Source organism: Aulostomus chinensis, chromosome 7 (genome assembly GCF_037954235.1).
Source record: "Aulostomus chinensis isolate RoL2024-O1b breed Wild chromosome 7, RoL_Achi_v1.0, whole genome shotgun sequence".
NCBI classification, from domain to species: Eukaryota; Metazoa; Chordata; class Actinopteri; order Syngnathiformes; family Aulostomidae; genus Aulostomus; species Aulostomus chinensis.
In genome coordinates, this window is record NC_141326.1 from 13,631,404 (window position 1) to 13,652,567 (window position 21,164).

At 42.5% G+C, this 21,164-nt stretch overlaps 1 protein-coding gene across 2 annotated transcripts in view; it reads right to left on the reverse strand.

The window, feature by feature from the left end:
- syt9b (synaptotagmin IXb) overlaps positions 1-10,839 on the reverse strand; it is a 52,091-nt gene extending 41,252 nt beyond the window's left edge. The window contains exon 1 of one of the 2 annotated variants that reach the window (XM_086207740.1): positions 10,283-10,839. In XM_086207740.1, the coding sequence (XP_086063866.1) occupies positions 10,283-10,430 (148 nt within the window). In that variant the 5' untranslated portion in view covers positions 10,431-10,839. The remainder of the gene's footprint in view (positions 1-10,282) is intronic. The other variant, XM_086207739.1, reaches the window with a different exon arrangement.
- Between the last annotated feature and the right edge of the window lie 10,325 nt (positions 10,840-21,164).

A 21,164-nucleotide genomic window follows, 5' to 3' on the forward strand; every position in this document is an offset into this window, starting at 1 on the left:
CTGGGCACCAGCTGGGCCGAGGTGAAAGCAGCGGAGATGATACACAGTGTGTGTGTCCCGACAGTGCAGGGCTTGTGTTCTCAGCTGGCACAAATAAAGAGTACACAGCTTGTTCCACTATTCTCTGCCTTTGATGTGCAAAATAGTTGATGTGTTTGTTTCATTAAAACTTGATTAATTTTGACTCCCCCAAACTGAGCTCAACAGAAAATTAATAATATTCCCTGGTAGGAACCTGAATTTAAAGGCTATGTATTATGCTTTGCTTTTCGGAATGGTAGGACACCACTGTGGCTTCACTGAACTACCTTTGTGACTGGTTTCTACAGCCACAGCGGTGTCTCCACTTTTCTAGTCCTCTTGCAATCAAGGCACTGAAGCCTAAACAGGAGCTAGAATAATCAGAGAGCACGCTCCACACTAAAGGAAGTCAGCAATTATCATTTAAAAATGTCACAGAGGCTTTGATTATTCTAATTGTCTATGGTGGAGAGGAGGGTTGCTTGAGATTGCACCTTCGCAACAGAAAATTAGTGAATGAATACGACTCTACACCGCCTGAGTTTGAATACTCATTTTCATTTGACTGTGCGTCCATGCAAGCATTTCCAGGTCATTATATTCGAGATGTTAGTCCATTGTTAAACAGCTTCACTAAAATACACCAGAAACAGCATTTGGTGAGGTGCAGGGCCGACAGTTCACAGATGGTCCACAAGAAAACGTTCATAAAATGTTTAGAGTGATTGCGCAGTTCTATTTTTTTTTTCTCATGCTGGCCTTTAAAGAAGTAAATAATAAAAGAAGACCTGAGATAAACTTTCATGTCCAGTTTAAACCAGAAGCACAGTGATCCCTTAATTATATTTCCCTTTCCTCTGGGTGAAGAGAGGCGAGACAAATGCAGATTGAAGACTCATTCCTGGCTCTAATTTAACCCCAGGGCCTCGTCTCTTTGCACTAAAAATTACAGAACATATTTAACTGTTGTCTAAGAAAGCAAATCCACTTACACCCTTAAAAGAGGCCGAAATGTACGTCAACATTGTGTGTTTTTTTCTGTTCATGTTCAACAAGCCAAGCGACACTTGGATTTGGCTCACAAAAAAATGAAACCTGCACTCCTTCTCTTCTTCTCCTGGTTCCACCGGAGGAAGCTGATGCGACGTTTGAAGGCACCAACCCTGCAGGTGACAGGATTAGTTCCTTAGATGTGTAGGGCAGTTACCTAAATATGCCCATAGGGGGCGGCTGTATTTATTGTTTTTGTACTCAGCAGTTGTGGCCGTTCATCCTTGCGGGCCACCGTAGTTTTAGGTATTCGCCCAGGCGAGCGCCATCTTGGGTTAATACCCCTATTTCTGCTGTAAGGTAAGCAGTATAAACGGTGCCCCGCAAACATGTCAATTGTTTTGGTGAATTAGTGGTTGTTTGTGTGTAAGTTTGACTGCTGTGTTATTGGATGTTATGCAGAGTTATGTGTATGGCCTGATGAGCTGAGTGTTTTTTTTTAATCATTTTTTGTTTATGTTTTGTATGGGAGTGTCAGCCACAAGTCGCTAGCTTCATGCGATGCTATAGCATTGTGTCTTAGCCTGTGCGCTTTTCTCCTTTTGCATATGCTAATACCCCTATTTCTGCTGTAAGGTATAATAAACGGCGTTGGTCCGAGCCATAAACCTAACGACTGCCCTGCGTCCGACTCGTCCCTCCACCACACCCCCCATCCAATCATAACACAACGCAGAGTCCGGGTGTGGAGTGGCGCAGCTCCCGCGCAGGTTGGGTTACAGATGCATATATCTAAAGTCACATTTCCACTGGCCCAAAAAGTCCAGCAGCGCATGGCATTGATGGGAACACAAAACCCGGGTGAGTGGAATCATTTGCAGGCAGCTTCCAGGTGGTCCAATCTTGGCCCCACAGATACACAGCATACATGGAGGCAATGAAAGCTTGTGGGCTCCACTGGGAGCTGCTGTGACTTTATCTCATCTCAGACACAAATTCCTCTTTCAAGCAGCAGTTCACTCTCACATTATTTGTCGGTGTTACCTTTGAAAAAACAGACTGGAGCAAAATGTATTAATTAGCAACCACAGAATCATCGTTATTGTCCTCCATGCTGCTTTTACTGCAGCTACTGAAGACTGTCCACAAGCTCAAGATGCTACACCCAGCTGCTGTTTTGTTAACGCACACGTTCAGTTGGTCCGTGGCGACGGCCTTCGTGAACGTAACAAGGCAACTCCTCATCTACTGGCAACAGGAAAAGGACCAATTCGAAGGTTTAGCTGGTTTAGAGAACAGTTTGTCTCCGCAGCAGTAGAGGGGTTTATCTGTAACCTTTGCTGCCTGAAAACAAGCGTTTAATGCGGTCCACGGTGCACTGCAGTTTGGGGATATTGCCCCCAGTGCGAAATATGAACGTTTAAAATGGGATTTTCTTTGAAATGGACTGTTACATTTCAGCATGACTGCCACTTGAATAACAGAGCATTTGTTGTGAGCAGTAAACCCAGAGATGCATGATGTACAGCAGTGATAAGAGGTAAGCAACCTACAGTGTATCTTTCTCAACTTTACTGCCACACAGAACCGACCCTCGATTTGCAAAGGTTGAGTTAGCTGACACATTAACGCACCAAACCGCCACTTGAAAAATATATGACAAAAAAAATTCTAAAAGCTGTTGGCCAGCATCAGAAAATGTCACAGCACCAGGAAGCACGAGCGATGCGACTCAGATATTCTTCATGAATGGGTTTTCCTGAAAGAAGCTGTGGCGAAGGCTTTCTCCTGCCTCTGAAGTGATTGAAGCTCAAAATCCCAAAGTGAAAACACACACACACACACACACACACACACACACACACACACACACACAGATGGCTGCTTTTATTGATTTGGACTAAATCTCCCTTTGATGAAGCATTGTGGGAACCAGCAACATGCTGTAGGTTGGCTCATTATCCGGCTATGCTGCAGGAAATCCTTTTTTCTTTTTTTTTCTTTTTTGCATTGAGCCTTCGAATAGATAGCAGCTGAAGACGAGCAAGAGACAACACCTAACTTATGAATGTGGTTGCCACCAGCACATGTTTAATTTAAGTGTGCATTACGGTGACATGCACACACGGACGGAAAAAAAAAAAATCACATTTGTCTCTCAACAGGGGTTAAGATACTTCCTGAGCAGCAATAGAGATTCTGATATTGTCTCTGTTTATGTGAATTAAGGCGACAAAATATCAGGAAGTACCTGAATGTCAGCATGTAGTTCAACAGCACCACACACAAAATAGCCACTAAAATAAATCAACGCATCTCAAACGGATTTAAGAAAAAACACTAAACATTATAATGGAGGATTACCAAATATAACTCTACCAAACTGCTTATGATATTTTGGCTGGTAAGTGTGAATACTGCTAGTTTTACTGGCTTTGTACTTCTAGTTGACCTTTTAGGTTATAAAAGTACAATTCCAGTGGCAATAAATGCATTTGACATGTTTACAGTTTTTTTTTTTTTTACATATTATGGAACAATGTTGATTGCACCATGTTGCAACTTTAAAAAAAATAATGACAAAATCTTACACGCTTTCCTTTCCTGTGAAAAAGCAGCATTGACACTGCACTTTCTTTGGAGGGGAAGAATACCTTATTATAGTTGACTTAAGCAGAGTTCAATCAAAAGGATAAGCCACTTCATCTAGGCGACACTTTTCTTTGTACTTTTCATTGTAAGACGAATGAATTTTACATAAATATGTCAACGATATCATCGATCGGTGCATCAAAAGTGAACTGAAAGCACACACTTTTATTTCGCTTTGGAAGAAGTTTTTAGCATCAATGTCCAACAATCAATCTTGATCAGATTGGCCTTCATATTTCAGGCTTTGGCCGTCTTCAGCCTTTGAGGGTTCAAAGATGCGAGGAATAGCCTGACGCCAAAACAACGCAGCGACTATCAATCCATAAAAACTGGCAGATGCAGATGTGTGTTCAATCTCAACCATCAATGAGATGACGGCAAAACTCCAAGAAGTGTGTGTTACATACAGTACGAAGGGCCATTTCACAGTTACAGAACAACTTCGAATAACTGCGGCGTCTTCATGTCAACGCTAACAACAGCTCATCACGAAACACGATATGGGGAGGGATGGTGAAAGAGAGAGAGCTGAATCCGGATGCTCTGCTCTATCCAGCCATGAAGAGGTAGCTTCCCTGCAGAGACACAATCAGGGTCATTTCTGAGGAAATGCACAAGCATGAGTGATGATGAGCAGACACACCACTGAGGAGACCTCCTGCTTCCTGCTTCCTGTCCAGTATTCAAGGATAATAGCTTGCATTAGACTACTGCTGCATCATGGGAACAGTTTTCTTTCCATCCAAGTTTTTTGATACTTAAGGGCATTTTAGCATTTTTATCAATATCTTTAAACATCCCAGGTTTTAGACTGAGTTTAAACCAACCACTGACAAGCATTCTGGGATTGATTTATGTCCACCTAAAATCATCCATCCATTGTCTTCCGCTTATTCCTATTAAGGGTCGCGGGGGGGGGGGGTGGAGCCTATCCCAGCGGCTACGGGCGAGAGGCGGGGTTCACCCTGGACAGGTCACCAGTCCATCACAGGACCAACACATAGAGACAGACAACCATTCACACTCACAGTCACACCTACGGTCAATTTAGAGTATCAATCAGCCTCGTCCCCTCTTGATGTCTTTGGACTGTGGGAGGAAGCTGGAGTACCAGAGAGAACCCACACAGGAACAGGGAGAACATGGAGACTCACACAGAAAGATCCTGTGCTGGAGCTGGGGCTCGAACCCGGAACCTTCTTGCTGTGAGGCCACAGTGCTGACCGCTGCACCACCGTGCAGCCTCCACCTAAAACCAGCCATGCACAATTCATTCAGGCCGAAGCTCCATGCTAACCCTGTCCATGTTGGATAGCTTCTGAGGATAAAACCTACACTGAGATGACCAAAAACGGTCAAAGAGCTGCAAAAAGTAAGACTGATCTTCAGAAATAAACAACCAACACTAAAATATGACCGAACATAAACAACATCATCCCCATGTGGTTGCATCCACCAACACATATTAGAGCAACGTTGCACAGGTTATCAAACACAAAGCACCCACATTAAAGAGTTGCATTCATGTCACATAAACAACAAATCTCAGCATTGAACGGACATAACCTGGACAAGCTTTTTAATTCAAAAAAATCCTTGACAGCAAGACTGTGTGGAGGCTGGATAAGCCAATGTAGCTCAACCTCACCAAAACTCGTGAATAATCTCTACATCTTTATTCGAACCAGTCTGGATCATCTGTGCTACTTTAGAGGATGACATTTTTTGGAAACAATTTTATAAAACACAATATGGAGGGAATATTGAGTCACAGGCTGCACTGACCTCCAACAAAACCAAATCCTTTTTTTTTAAATGAAGCACAGTTGAAATGTTAAAGTGTAAACTAAGACTTTTGAGCACTGGTGGCTCTGGGGTGCTCTTTGGGTGAAACTCAGTGTAGGGGGATGAGGGGATTGTCCCCAATCAGTGTGACAAATGTCTTTTTCCTACCCTGTTTCAGAGGCTTCCTGAGATACCCCAGCCAGAGCAAAGAGAAGAATCGTGAGAAACACATAATGGGCTCCCACACCGTTCCACTGCTCGGCCCCAGAGCTGATGCAACCCCTCCACGTCCCCTCGATTATTAGAAGCACATTAACCAGACCAAATTGTATGATCATGACCAATTTATTGTTTTCTTTCAGAGAGAGAGAGAGAGAGAGGGAGGGAGAGAGAGAGAGAGAGATTCTGGTTGGAGTCATCTCATTAAAGTCTTGGATGTACAGTAGTCCTTCCTCTGGGGAGACCAGCTCAGAGAACAGTTCAATAAGCTGCAGTAGCCAAGTCAGCAGAGGGTCAATAAGAGACAATATCTGAAGTGAAAGGGCATGGGAGAGTGGGTCCAAGGGGACGCATCTGGTTAATGTTCTTGAAACAACTTTAATATTGCAAAGTGGGAAAAATGCTTTGCATGGATAACACCTGAAACTCTGTACTGCACTTACGTAGGGAGCTCAAGATAATGTCGCGAAAAGGCACTTTTCAAATTATGACAGGGTGAAGAGAGGAGAGCAATTAACTTAATAGTAACCAATTACAGATTAACACCAGAGGCTCAAAGACTTTACAACATGTTGCCTTGCAGCAACAAATCCTTAATGATGAAAAAGGGTTTACTGACATCTAATATATTGTAATATACCAGAACAAGCATCAAGTGAAAGTGCAACCAACTTTACATCCCGCATTACCATGATTTATATCAATAAACTCTGCTTCAGAGGGAGAGATTGTTATCTGATACCAAAATAACAGGCCGATAGTCTCGATGTTTTTGATTTTCTTCAACTCTCAGACCATTATAGGCTGGAATGAGGCAGGGCGGGTTAGATGCCCTGTGACTTGACACTGGTGGATGGGTGTGGTTTATCAGTGACGACGGCGAGAAGCAACGGTTATTTGAAAACAACACTGGTGACTCTTGAGGTGTGTTTCTTCTTTGAAAAAAAAGAATAAAAACACCACTAAAGGCTTTTCTCAAGTCTGTCGCCTTTCTTCTGCCTGACTTCATCTTCTGTGTCAATCCTGCGCTCTGATTGGTTGAAGTCGCACCTATGATGGATGGCCATAGACAGATGGTTCATCCAATCACCTGCCAGGGATTGTCTGCTCTTTTCTAAACACATCAACTGCACTTTCAACCTCCAAATGACAATAAAGATAAATCACCACCTCTCAGACAGATTCAATCAAAATTAAACATCATAATCTCATAAAGGAGATTTATTGCAAGGCTGTGTATTATAATGCAAATGAGTATATCTGACCTGACAGGCACTTGATCAAGGTTCTTATTAAAATAAGATTGGATTTCATCTTTAAAAATTAAGTATGTAATTCCGATATTCATGTCTAATTTTCCAACAGATTAGCTTCAGTATTTTGGTCTATCAGAGATTTTAACAGTGCAACCCATGTCTTGAAAACTTTCAGGGAATTTACGTACGAACTCGCGATGGGTTCACGCAGAGATGGTGAGGTCAAAGGTGAAGACAACGTCTCTGAAGCAACTCAAATCAAAGTTGGAGAGAAAAAAAAAAGTCTTAAAACTGCAGCCGTGTGCTTGTTGGTGCTTTGCAAACTCTTTTGTGCACCTGTTGTCCTCAGTACAGTTCTTTATGTCGTGCATGGAAGGCCTGATTATTCCGATTTCTTTCAATTACACAAACCGAATAAATAACAACCAAAAGAAGAAAAAAAAAGGTTTTAAGAATTGACAGAAAAACCTGTTTTGTGAAATTAGCTCAACACAGGATTGAAATATATGTCACCACTCTAAATGAACGGCATGTACATAGAAAAGAAAGAAAGACATGTTTGACTAATAGTGATTTGCATCCAATTACATGTACAAAATGGATCCTCTGGTCACAATCACCAGGGAGGGGACACTGCAGTCAGATATTCAGACTTGTTTAAAAGTTCATCCAACAGCGTGTGGTGGGCCCATCTCTCTTTTTTACAGACTACAGTCTGTAGGCATCACCTCATTGACCATTAGAATATGGCTCGTTGTCACATTGTTCATTATGAATAGGACTTTTTAACAAGCGCTACCACTCACACCGAGGCATCACCATTGTCTTCAGCGGGTCTTCTGGTAAAGCGATATTTCACCCAAAATGTGTATTTTGCCCTCTTAACAACTCATCAACGGGTGCCTTTAGATCACAACATTTGTTTTTAGCTCAAACCAAAATGTTTGTGGATTACTGAGCATATGGCTGGATAAAGAAGACCAGGATTATACCAGACGAGGCACTCCAGGGTTTGTAAAATGACTTTTTTTTTTGTTCCGTTTTGCTATAGTCGGTCACCACTAGCTCCAAGCTAAATGTACATAGCTGGGCCTTTCTGCATTCCAGAGTCACAAAAAAGTGATGTGACAAAAATATCTTTGTGAGGTCAATTTGTGAGTACTTGAGAGGCAAAACAGACATTTTAGGTGAAGTATCGCACTTTCAGGAAAAAAGAAATATCTTCCCCTCCTGAGTTTGAAACCACTTGTTTGAGTGTCCCAGCGAGACAATCTTCCTGAAACTGCTGCGAATACGAAAAACTACCTAGACTGAGAGAATCACAAAGCTCTAGCCGGACTCCATTATCTCTCCTCTTGGTTCACATGGATTTTAGTTTGATGTGGATCAAACTGTGTGTGCGTGCATTTAGAGCAGTCTAATACAAGAGGAAGTGGGTCACAGCTCCTCAGGGGAATCAATCTGGTAGCTTGAACTTCCTCTTCATCATACATGTTTAATGATGGATTGTAACATGTTTAAAGGCAGCGGCCCAGCCACAGACGCTATTAACAAAATCAACATTTAAACACACACACACACACACACACACACGACAGAAGAGGAGGCCAGAAAGGAATTCACAGATGTGCATATGTGTCGCGCAGATCTGATTTGCATATGAGCGACATACTTCTATGGAGTCAAGCCATCTTTAAACATGAGCAAAAGCGTGCACACAACATGCAGTTCACAGCAAACATGAGAGAAGAGTTTCAGGACAGAGAACCCATCCTCCTGTTTGTATGCTGTGAAACTCCAAGCTCCATTATATTCAATGCCATTTCTTTACAGTGTAGATTTGGCCTCTTCAAAGCTTCAGAAAGCGTCAGAAGAATTTGAGTCTGACTTCTTTTTTCTAAATATTTTTGTTTAAAAGCTATTTTGAAGACATCGCAGCTCACTGCATCTAGCTGGGAGACTAACAAGCAACACAACTGGTTCTGAGTGTCGGTCCTCTTTGTTCCTGCTAGAACCACGTCTGCAAAGTGCTCAGAGCTATGGGGAATATTGGGTGGGGCTTTTTCTTTCTCCAGCTTACCAAAATAAAAGAAAAATCAAAACCAACATTCCCATTCAAGTCTGCTCAGCTGTTTGAAACAGATGTTGGATGCTAAATAAATGCAAGCAACAAGTTCGGCTCTCTTCTGGCATTTATCATGAACTGGGATCGCACTGAAACGGAGCATTAATTAAAGTTTCATCTTTTTTTTAAGTGGACTGACCAGTCGGGGAAAGGAAACCCATCTCTGAGTGCACGCAGCCCCATCCAACGAGGATGCTTTACATCTCTGATTTTATTCATGTTTTTATTCTCAAGGCGAGAGGACGCATTACAGAACAGTTCTCTTGATGAATAATGAGTGGGTAAGACACATTTTACAATATTAGTCCATGACGAAAATATAGACCATAAGAGGAAGTTGTTGGCTGCCACCTCAACTATGACCCAAATGTGGCGTGGCTGGCATGGATGTTTTTCACAGGAATGCATCTCAGTTGCAGTGAGGGATACGTGTGCTGCAGGTGTCCTGAGAGGAGGGGACGGTGCATTATTATTCAACAGGCATTTGAAAACTGTACGAACCTATTAAAAAAAAAAACAAAAAAAACAAACCTACAGGCTAAAAAAAAATAAAAAATAGCAGTAAAATCACAGAATTCCTTTCAGGTAATGGAAGGGCTCCTTATGTGGATTTTGCTTCAGTTAGTTTGCAGACAGTCTCCCATTGACCAGGTGGCCATAAACATTCATAATCTCATTCAAGCTGCAGGAATAATCCCTATAAAAGTCATAATTATTGGAGATATTTGTTCAATTTGTTTCATGTGTTTCCTGCAGCTGATATCAAAGAAATACGTTTTTTTTTATGCAGGATGTTCAGCACCCCTGTGGCGAAATGAGGACTGAAATGTATAAATGGCGTTACTGCACGCCAGGAGGAACAGAAGCACTCTTTTTCGAATACGAAATATGAAATTAAATAATCACTTTTCATCTCTGTGTCGTCCAAGAGGAGCACTTACTGTTATATTATCGACATCAGCTGAAAATGTCAGTATCGTGCATCCCTACATGCAGAAAACAAACAGTCGTTTTCACAGTCAATCTCCATCTACTTTGAAAAGTTTAGAAGAGTTTTCTCTCGATGAGGACACACCAGCTGCTCCGTGTCTGATCTGGGGATAAAGACCGCTGAATTACCGTCCGAGAAAAGAGATGTATTGTTGTTCAATCCCTGGGGATTAATTTGACTTTCTCAAACTCTAGCAGGTAGACAATCTAAAAACTCCAGCCTCAACTCTCAGAGAAGCCTTACCGGAGTCCGTGTAGCGTGGTCTGGCCAGGTCCCTGAAGTAGTAGATGAAATCCAGGCAGTTGTCGTCCTGTACTTCCCCCTTGGAGCACAGGTCGGAGAGCAGCTCCAGCGCCTTTCGACAAATCTCATCCTCTCTTTCTGCAGGCATTGCCCTCCAGCATCCTTCTGACTGGTCCTCCACCTCCCAGACACGCAGCCTCTTCACGAAGCCTCTACCAGCGCAAAGACGCACCGGAGGCACCGCGGCTACACCCCTGGATAGATCCGCTGCGCTCGACGCATCCACGGAGTCCCGTTTAATCCCAGTGTGTGTGAGTTTGAGGAGAGGTTTTATCTAAGGTTTGCAAAAGTTTTCATGGATGTAAAAAATCCCTCTTGTCATGACTGTTCAGCAATAAACAACAGCTCCAAAGCAGCGTGAAGCTTTCCTCTTCTTCTTCTCGCAGCTATTTGTCCTCCCTTCAGCCCGCTGCTGAATCACTTCGCCCCCAGGCTCCTACAGCACAAGGTTCTTGAATGAATACTCGGCTTTCACTGCGCTCAATTATTTCCTCAATGCGTTGGGATGCGGAGACACAGACAGGAAGTTCTGCCTCCATCAACCCCCCCCCCCCTCCTCCTCCTCCTCCTCGTCCACCAACACTACATCCACTACCCTGCTATCCAAGCAGCAGCAGCACCTCTCTGAAAAGTCTCCAGATGTGTCTCGCCCCCACAGCAAATGTCATGAAATCCTTTTTTCACTTTTGTTGGTGAGTAAAGTCAAAGATCTGATTGCTCCCACCAGTCAGGAATATCCCCAGGCTCCCAGGTAGCAGATGTTAAATGAGGTAAAAGTCCCAAATCACAGGGAGGTTATATATCAGTCTGACCTTTACTGGTAGAAGTAATGAAGGCCAAGCATGAGGAATAAATGTCAAATTAGAATCCTGATAAAGGAGCAAATAAAGGTCTCCCCGTTCTACTCTTGTCTGTGTGTTTATAGCAGAGCACCTGGGTGAACTGTATCAACAAATACTTTCAGGGAACACGAAAATACCTAGAAGCTTAGTTAGACATATTATGCTCCTTTAAGCTATCGGTTGCTGCAGACTTGGAAAAAAAGTGGTCTCTTTATATGATGGTGTATTGGGGGGGGGGGCTTGGATGGATAACGGACCTCGTCACAATCTTAATTTTGGCTGATAATTCTACTTTTGACTTTTCAGTGAACTGTTTGGATCTTGTTTTCCTTAGTTTGCAATTTTAATGTTTGGTCAAACCCTTTTTTGTTGATTCCTGTGTTGTTGTAAATATGGGAAGTGAAGGCAAAAAAGGTAAATTAATGCTATGCTGATGTGTGCATGCACGCATACACACACACACACACACGCACGCACACACACACACACACACGCACACACACACACACACACACACAGAGTGGTCTTAATGCCACCCCTCCATAAATCAGTGCCCCAACAGGACCACCCCTGGACACACATCTACTTCTTGTCCTGGTCTGTTTTCCCTCCTTCTCCTCTGTTCATCAGAGCTCTTCAGTCCTTTCCTGCCGTCAGGGTCTCCCTGGTTGTCTAATCAGTTTAGTATGAATGGTAGTTTTTTTGACAGTTCTGGAAATTACAGTCAAAAGAAGTGTTCAGTTTTGTATTTTAAGTTTTTTTTGGCATTAATGCATCTTTGAGGCTTGAAGCAATATTTGGGTGTATTTTGCCTTTCTTATCTTGAACCTACAAAGGCGTGTTTCTCGTACTTCATCACTTTTTTGTCAGTCCAGAATGCAGAGAGCACCAGCGAGGTAAATTTAGCTTGAAGCTAACAGCGTCCCTCTCAACAAACTACGGCAAACCTATGCAAAAATGTTGCCTTGTTTTTTCCTTGAGTGGGACAGTTTCCTGTTATACTATCACACAGCAGGACATGGACACTCCTGGTTTCAGTTCAGCCGTATTTATTGTTGAAAAACCTAAAAGAAAATAAAAATTGTTTTAAATTTTCACTCATACTCCTTTATATATACATACACTCTATATAGACAGTTATAATGATGTAAGGAAGGTTTGGAGTCACGTGAACTCGGGCTACCTCAGGCTTCTGAACTCTTCAAGTAGCGACAGAGATGCTACTTGTATCTGCTCACCTCCTCTGACACCAGGACATCTGTTTCCACTCACATTGGCATGGTTGGTTGCCACAGCAACAATGATGACATTTCCAACATTGCAATCAATATATTGACTTCAAGTCAAGGAGAAAAAGAACAAACATCTAAGAACAAGGCTTTGGTTTTTTTGTTGTTGTTGTTTTTAGAAAAGCATTTTATTGAATGGTTTAGCCATTTTTTTAACAATTAAAATAAGATGTGCGCAGTACTCCATTGCCTGCTAACATCCTGTATGTTGAAGGCTCCTGTCTAGAGTATCCTCAAACTTTATTCAAAACTGCTGCAGTATTAATGTGATATATTCATATATTAACATAAATCAAATGATTAATTAATGATGTCACATGTCATGACGTTCACATAGAATTAGCATCCAATTCATCACTCTGGCAGCTCTACAGGGCATCTAGTATGTTTCAGATGAATCAGACCTGTTAGGCAGATCATGTGAGGCAGCGTGAAAATGATGTACACACGTTACACTTGGTAACATGTGCTAATGACATGTGGCACGGTGGTGCGGTGGTGAGCACTGTCGCCTCACAGCAAGAAGGTCCCGGCTAGGGTATGGGATCTTTCTGTGGAGTCTCCATGTTCTCCCTGTTCCTGTGTGGGTTCTCTCTGGTACTCCAGCTTCCTCCCACAGTCCAAAGACATCAAGAGGGGACGAGGCTGATTGATACTCTAAATTGACCGTAGGTGTGACTGTGAGTGTGAATGGTTGTCTGTCTCTATGTGTTGGTCCTGTGATGGACTGGTGACCTGTCCAGGGTGAACCCCGCCTCTCACCTGAAGGCTGCTGGGATAGGCTCCACCCCCCGCCCCCCCCCCCATGACCCTTAACAGGATAAGAGGGAGAAAATGGATGGAGACCAGGTGATGCCTGTTCCACATGTTACTCCAGGATTTTAAAATATGAATATTTAATTTTATTTTTTCCTTTCCTTTGAAAGGATCTGCACTAAATTGGTTTAGGTCATATGTTGATCTCAGTTCATACTGACTAATAGTAACCCCTCTGCAACCACTGCAGTCAGTTATCAGGCTGCACCAGAAGGTCCCTAAAGACTCTCCAGCTGGTCCAGAGCGCTGCTGCCCGCGTGTTGACCAGAACTGGTAGAAGAGACCATGTCTCTCCTGTACTGGTTTCTCTGCTTTGGCTCCCTGAGAGATTCAGAATAGAATTCAAAATTCTCCTTCTAACATACAAAGTCCTCAACAGTCAGGCTCCTTCATACCTGACAGAGCTCATAGTCCCCTATTATCCAGCTAGAACCCTTTGCTCCTAAGGATGCAGGGTTACTGGAGGTTCCTAGAGTTTCTAAAAGTAGAATGGGAGCCAGAGCCTTCAGCTATCAGGCTCCCCTCCTGTGGAACCGTCTCCCAGTTTCAGTCTGGGATGCAGACACCCTCTGGACCTTTAAGAGCAGACGTAAGACCTTCCTTTTTGATCAAGCTTACAGTTAGGTCTGGCTTAGGCTGGCCCTCAGATATGCTGCTATAAGCTTAGACTGCTGAGGAATCTCCCATGATGCACTGGGCTTCTCTCCTCCTCTTTGTCCTCCTGTACTCATGTTTGTTTCTAACTCGTCTTCTTCTCCAGAGCCTTTGTGCTTTCCCACCTCCCAGATCCCTGACTGATGCTGCTGCTGGAGGAGGCTGCAGACCTGAAGAGGCTCAAGCTGCCCCCCTCAGCACCACCTGCTCACGTCCCTGTCTGTCCATCAGTCTCTTCTCTTTATCTCTGTCCCTCTCTTTCCTCTTGTATATCTGTCTTCCTCCATTGTCTGTCTTTGTCTCTGTCCTGCTCTCCTGCTCTCTTTCCCTCCAACTGGTCAAAGCAGAAGGCCGTCCCCACTGATCCTGGATCTGCTCCACGTTCCTGCCTGTTAAAAGGAAGGTTTTCATCACCGCTGTTGCAGGATGTGTTTGCTGATGGAGGGTTGTTGGGTGTAGATTCATTGAAGGAGTGAGGTACCAGACCTGCTCTACTAGTAAAGTGTCATGAGAGAACTTTTGTTGTGATTTGGCACTACACAAATAAAATTGTCTTGACTTGACTTCATTTAGAAGTTAACCTCAGTACACTGCAAGATTTGATTTCACCTCCAGAATATTTTTCACGCCAAAGCAACGATAACCTTTGACCTTTACTTGAAGGAAAAAGGAGTCACCACGATTCATTTTACTGAGATACGTTGCAGCATTTCTGACTTGCCTGCAAGCACCTCTCAACATGGACTTTACTTTTCAACCGTTTCAATGAAGCTCTCAACAGTGAACAAAACAGAGACTTTACACAGAGAACACGCAGGCGAGTAATGAAGGCCCTGGGTGAGCAAGATGCTGTTGTGCATTGAGTGGTGTGTTTTGTCAACTAGTGACCTGGAAAACACTAAGACAGCTGTCAAAACTGCTCTTTGTTTGACAGAATAAAATAGAGATAAAATGGAAGATGCAGAGAGGGCAAAAAAGAGCATGAAAACATTTGAGAAAAGGTTATTGAGTTTCTACTCTCTCACCAGCTGTAGTTGTCACTTCCCCCTCGTTTCTCTCAAGCTCCTTGATTGTAAATTCATAAATCTTATGTATCATAGGTCTTCATCAACCTGCCAATGGGACCAAAGAGTGAAATTAGCCACTGCCCGTAATCTTACATATTTGCATGCGAATTTTCATTGATGTGTACTGTCCCTGTTATGAATAAATAAATCTGAATCTGAATCCAAATTTCCCCACATAACCAAGTGTTGCGTGGTATTAATTATTGCAGGTGTTGCAGATGCTTCAAGAAAATAAAAATTTTGACAACATTTCCTATGACATTACTGTCTTTGCAGATATCCGGTTGACTATATTTCTCATTGTAGATGAAAAAGATTCATGCGTATCTTTCAGATGTTGGTCATCAGTTTTACACATTTTTTTCAGTCATCATGTGTTTAGCAGTGCCGTGTTCTTAAGAGTCTTGATGTCACGATCCCTGTCTCATGCTTCCTGTTTTATTTTGTAGTCATGTCCTGTCTTCCTGACCTCCCTCCTGTGATTACCTTATGTGTCTCACCTGGGTGATTACACCACCTGTGTCTTGTTTTCCCTCATGTATTTAACTTCTGTGTTCCCCCTGCTCGGGGCTGGTCCATCGACGTGCGTTTTCGTTTGTGTATTGTCGAGCGTCGTGCATGTTGTCTTGGCAAGTTTCTGTTTCACAAGTCTCCAGTTGCTAGTTTTCCAGTCTCCAGTTGCCTGTCTTCACTCTCAAGCCGCCAGCCTTCAGTCTTCAGTGTCCAGTCTGTCAGTCAAGTCGTCAGTCTCCAGTCACAAGTCAAGTCTCAAGTTTCCCCGTCATCAATAAAACCTTTTGTGCACCAGCCTACTGTCTGCGCTTTGGGTCTACTTCCCTCCTCACCCATTATACGTAACACTTGAAGTCTTTTGCCATCTTGATTTGCAGACTTTTTTTTTTTTTAACTAAAACCGACCTCCAAGAGCATATTAAATATAAATCAGAAAATTCCTGCCGTACGCAGGCATGTGGTGCTTGCTGCTGCGCACCCAGTGCATGTCTGTAGCGTAAACCTAAACACACACACACAGTCAAACAGGCTGCTATTTAATTGCTGCAATAATTCACGGCAAGCCAGTAAACCTTAACCACACACAAGTGTCACATCCCTGAAACTGACTCCACAGATCAGTAGCTGTTTTAGAAGGGAGAAGGAATGTGAGCACAGGCGTGCACACGTGGTGATGAGTAATATCTTGCTGCTCATGCTGCACGGGGAAGGCGCAGAGGAAATTGCAAATCTGAATAAACCACTTAAAACCACAGGGAACTTCCTGGGGAACACCAAGTTTTAAATGTATCAATAATTGTAACTAATGCGACTGATATTGACTTTATTTTTAATCAAAATTTTTAATGCTGGCCAATGCTGATGTAATGTTACAGCAAGAACACTCACACACAGTTCAGATAAAGGTCAGAGGTGAGCTCTGCTCCACTCCAGGTATCCATGACAACCAAATGGAGTGATTTGCTTTTTTTTTTAAGCAACTTGTTCAGTTCAGCAAATGGATTTGTTGACAATGATTTAAAAAAAAAACTCATTGTATGTCTTTTATTCAAGGGGTCAGATGTGAAATGTTGCTACCGATTCCTGTACTGCTCCCATCACTGACCTCGACCTCAACTAGAACCTCGAGCAGATCATGGACAAAGAATTCCTCAGAAGAGATGTGATTGATGTGCAGCTGTGACTGCAGCTTGCCTACTGGGAAGACTCCACTCAAACAGAATCCATCTACTTACTGTCTACAAGAGAAACATTTATCATCAAAGTTCAGTTCAAAGCTCTGCAAGTTAAGAGGCTCGAAATCTAGTGTGCAAACAATGACATAAACGCCGACATGTAATGTTGAGGAGACAAGAGGGTAGCTACTTTAAAAGCGGCTCCCATCTGACATCACTTAGCCGTTGGGGTCAGGTGGAGTTTTTCAATACTAAATACTTCAACTTGAACATATACAACCCTGCTGCCAATACCCTCACACAATGTGATCTAGCCAGGCCAGCTATTATGAACGGTAAAACAGCTCTTCCTCGGCAGCAAGTGCTCAATGTAGAGGTGATTACAAGCTAGATGAAACAATCCTGCCAGTGGCCAGCATGGCTGCAATATTAATACATCATCAATAAAGAAACCAACTTCTGTTCAGCTGTCCAAGTTGTGCGTGTGTGTGTGTGTGTGTGTGTGTGTGTGTGTGGGGGGGGGGGTTCTTTTGCCCCTTGATTTTCTTGTTTCTCTCGTTATTTGTTCATTTAAAGCTGTGTGTGCACGTGGACAGACACATTTTTGCACTTGCTTGTTCCCACAGACTTTATCTACATGTCTCTCAGTTTCAGTTGAATTAGATTTAGCATTAGCATTTGATTTAGCGCAGCTGCCTCAGAGGAACAGAGGGCATCTGTTCAGCTCCACTCCGGCTGCTTTCTTCTTAAAAGCTTCTCAGAGAGCAGCATCCAGCATCCAGATATGAACTCCTGAGACTTGAGGGATAATCAGAATGATTTTCTCACTTTCATTTCCTGTGATTCATATGTGGTAATCAACACCTCTGACTCCATTATTATTTGATATATGCTTGAGTGGTTTTATTTGAGATCATGTTGTGGTCATCTGTGAAGGTGCAGTTGCCCTCTGTGTTTCAGCCGCCATTCTCATGCACATTCACAGTATTTAATCACAGTACTCTGAGAATACGATGGTTTACCCTGAGGCATGTGACCATGGCAACCACAAAAGCACAGAAACCACAGTGAGGGAAATAATAAAGGGATTTAAGTGTTTTTCCTCACCTTTTTTTTAAAAGTCTGCTAATAAACAACATTTTCCAGTTTGCAAACCATTGCACACCACAGCGCCTATGAGATAATATTTAGCAGCTCGTTGGTCACAGGATCATAGGTTGCAGGGTGCCTGTTATTGTAGAACTGCAGCAGCAAGCATTAACTGTCTCAGACGGATCCAATACGCACATGAAATGAGTACAGCCACTGTAATTTTTACTTTGTTGGACCAAACTATGGGCAAATAGAGGGACATTAGGATCTATAAAGAGAACAGGGTCGAGTGTCAGACACGGGGGCCTTATTAAATCTGTTCAAAATTGCTCTGGGGAGTATAAAGCCAAGAAGTTGGTCTTCCAGGGTGTGTTGTCCTCATTTGTTTGGCTAACAGAGGAAGTGTATGAAGGTTTGCGTTCACCCCGCCTCCCAGCCGCACAGTATCTCAGTCTTGCAGCTGAGCTTAGCTTGGTTGTGGCTCAGCCGAGTAGCTAGTGCTGGTATAGTAGGCTATACTGGGAAACTATACTGGTATTCTCATTATGATCAGCTGTTATGAAGGAGGAGAACAGGATAATTGTCTCCCAGATTCCTATGCACCAGTGTTTCCAGGCACAGAAAGAAAGACTGCAGTGTTAAAGTACTCCTGCATTAGCGTGTGTTTTCAGACGCAGAAGCTGTGTCCAGTTCTTCAATATCGTTTATGCACATTTCAGAAAAGAGAATTTCTCACCAGTGGCCAGTAAACACGGTGGTCACACAAATTTTAGTCTCACGCAGGGACTAAACTGGTCCCACAACAGCAGTTCTTTACCTAGCTTTCATATCAACCCCTGTAAAGAAAATCAATGAGACACAAGTGAGGACGCCGCCTTCTGTCCAATCTGCATACTAATGGAGTTAAACAGTGCAGCTCTATAGTGCCAAACACCCTGTGGTCAGATAATTTATATAAAACCCCTGTCAGATCACTGGCTCAAACATTTATGTGGGTAGACAGTTGGGAAAAAAAAGGAATACATAAAAAATTATGCATTCATTTTCTGAGATTCTTTGTTCATATCTTTGTTTATCTGTCTGTCAAGTTACATTTGAGTATAGGTCGAGAGGAGAGGAGTAAACAAAGCAGCTATGAAGGAAAGATGTGGAGAACAGTGAGGCACTCAGTCAACAAACAAAAAAAAACAAGCAAGCCTTTCAAAATCTTGGCATTTGCCATCAGGTTGTGAGAGGAAAACGTCAGAGTTATTTGGTTTTTTTGATAAAAGAGATGGAATAATCTGAGAAGACTCTGGGTCCTTTTTCTAACCATCCATCAATGTGGAATCAGACTACACACCAGGACAGTCTCAGTCATTTAATATCCTCAAAAATACAACATCAAGTGAAAACTGTTTGAAGCACTCTTTTTTACGAAGTGGAGCCGTTGCTCTGGAGGTTGGCTGTAGAACAATACGGCTGTGAGTCAGTACTATAAAGGTTTAAAGGTGATTTAGAGCTGCACTTCCATAAGGTTGTGAGACTCGAGTAGCAATTCAACTTTTAAACACAGGATTTTACGTTTCCCACAATGCAACTTGACTGCTCATTTTCAAAAGACCTTTCCAATCTGGTAAAGACATTTTACGCTCTATATTATTCCTCTTAAGTCTGTGGTGCTCATACCAAAGTGGAGATATGATGACATCATCAACTTTAGAAATGTGTGCAAATACTGGATGATATATTGACTTAAGGATTCCTCTATGGTTATAGAGGAGTTAATAAGTAGACAAGAAAATGCTGCTCCAATAGCCTAACGTTGTGCTGTTCTTCTTTCACATTGCATTAAGCCTCCTTAAGAGCAACCTTTTACTTGGAATAATCAAAAGAGGAAGTGGATAGTTAGCATCAGCAATAGCAAAAGTCCCACTGACAGAGCAGGGGATAAGTACACGAATACAACTCAAAGCCCAAGTAAAGCAAATGAAGTCAAAACAGATGAAAACAAATGACTAAATATATTTTTGCTGTCATGGTGGATTAAATATTTGAAGATGGAGGGATGAAAGCCGCGTCAGAGAGACGTGCTCATGACCAACAGCCAGGCAGAGTTTTTGTCTATTAATCATAACCCGGCACGGCAGCTTCTCACAAGAACTCAGATGAACAGTGGAAGTGGAGACGGAGCTGCTTTCATGAGCTCGACTGCTCATGCACCTTGACATAAGCACAGAGACAGGAATACAGAAATAGATTGACAGAACAAAATTAAAGTTCTGACCATTTTTTCCCCCTCATTTTTTGTCCTTTTCTGTGTTTAAGATGCTTTCAGCTGATTAGAACTGATCTCCACAGCTATGGTACTGTAATAATTGCGTGACTGTAAGAATTAGTATGTATGTATGAACATTGGTGAAAAATATGTGCTAATTCAGTCATTCAATAAAACGTTAAAAATGAGAAACATCTGCGTCCAACTAATGCTCACCTCAGAGTAGCAAAACGCTAACATGGATGACTTTGGCTTGCAATGACAAAAGGCTTGACTGGAGGTTCAAGAAAATTAGGAGTTTATGACAAATAAGTCTTTGACGCCGCTGGAGTTGATTTCATATATGAATGTTCAATATTCATCTCAACAACATTTTGACATATAGTGAACATTTTAGCAAACATTTCCAAGTTGTGCAACCATCATTTGAAAGAAAACAAATCAGCATCAATGCAGTGCTTCATCCAAAAAAGTAATTTTTCCCTTTGAAATGTTGACAAAGAGGTGTGACAATTGTTCCTCCTGCATCACTGCTTAGTGACTACAGAATGCAGAAAGAGCCAGCCACATAAACACTTCCTGTTTGGCATCACCATGGACCCCAGTGCTGAACCGCCAGGTTTGTTCTCAGCTCATGTAAAAGTGTTTGAGAGCGTTGAGAGTTTGGCGCAATTTTACTGTTGTATTGTTGCTGTTGTTAGCCTTCAGTCACAAGTAATGCTGGATGAAAAAAAAAACATCTTTGTGAGCTCAAGACAACTATGTGTGAGTACCTGAGAGGCAAAAAAGCACTTTTTGGGTGAAGTATCGCTTTAATTGTTTTCCTTGTCTGCTGATGGATGCCCTCACTCTCTGTTCAGCTCTTTTCCGTCTCCACTAGCAAAATATCTTTGGCTGTTACAGGTTCCCTGCTGAGTTTCCTTGTAAACAAATGCTCCCAACAAATTTTTATGGTGGAAACCTTACACATCTCTGGAGCTCCATTATGTGTGGGTAAAGAATTGGGCTGCTGAGTGGGAGAAGCCTCTGCTACTCTCAACCAGCTCTGCAAGATCTGGATATGAGAAAAAGGTGCGGCAATGTGCTCCATACCCTCTTGTAGGACTGTAAAACTCGG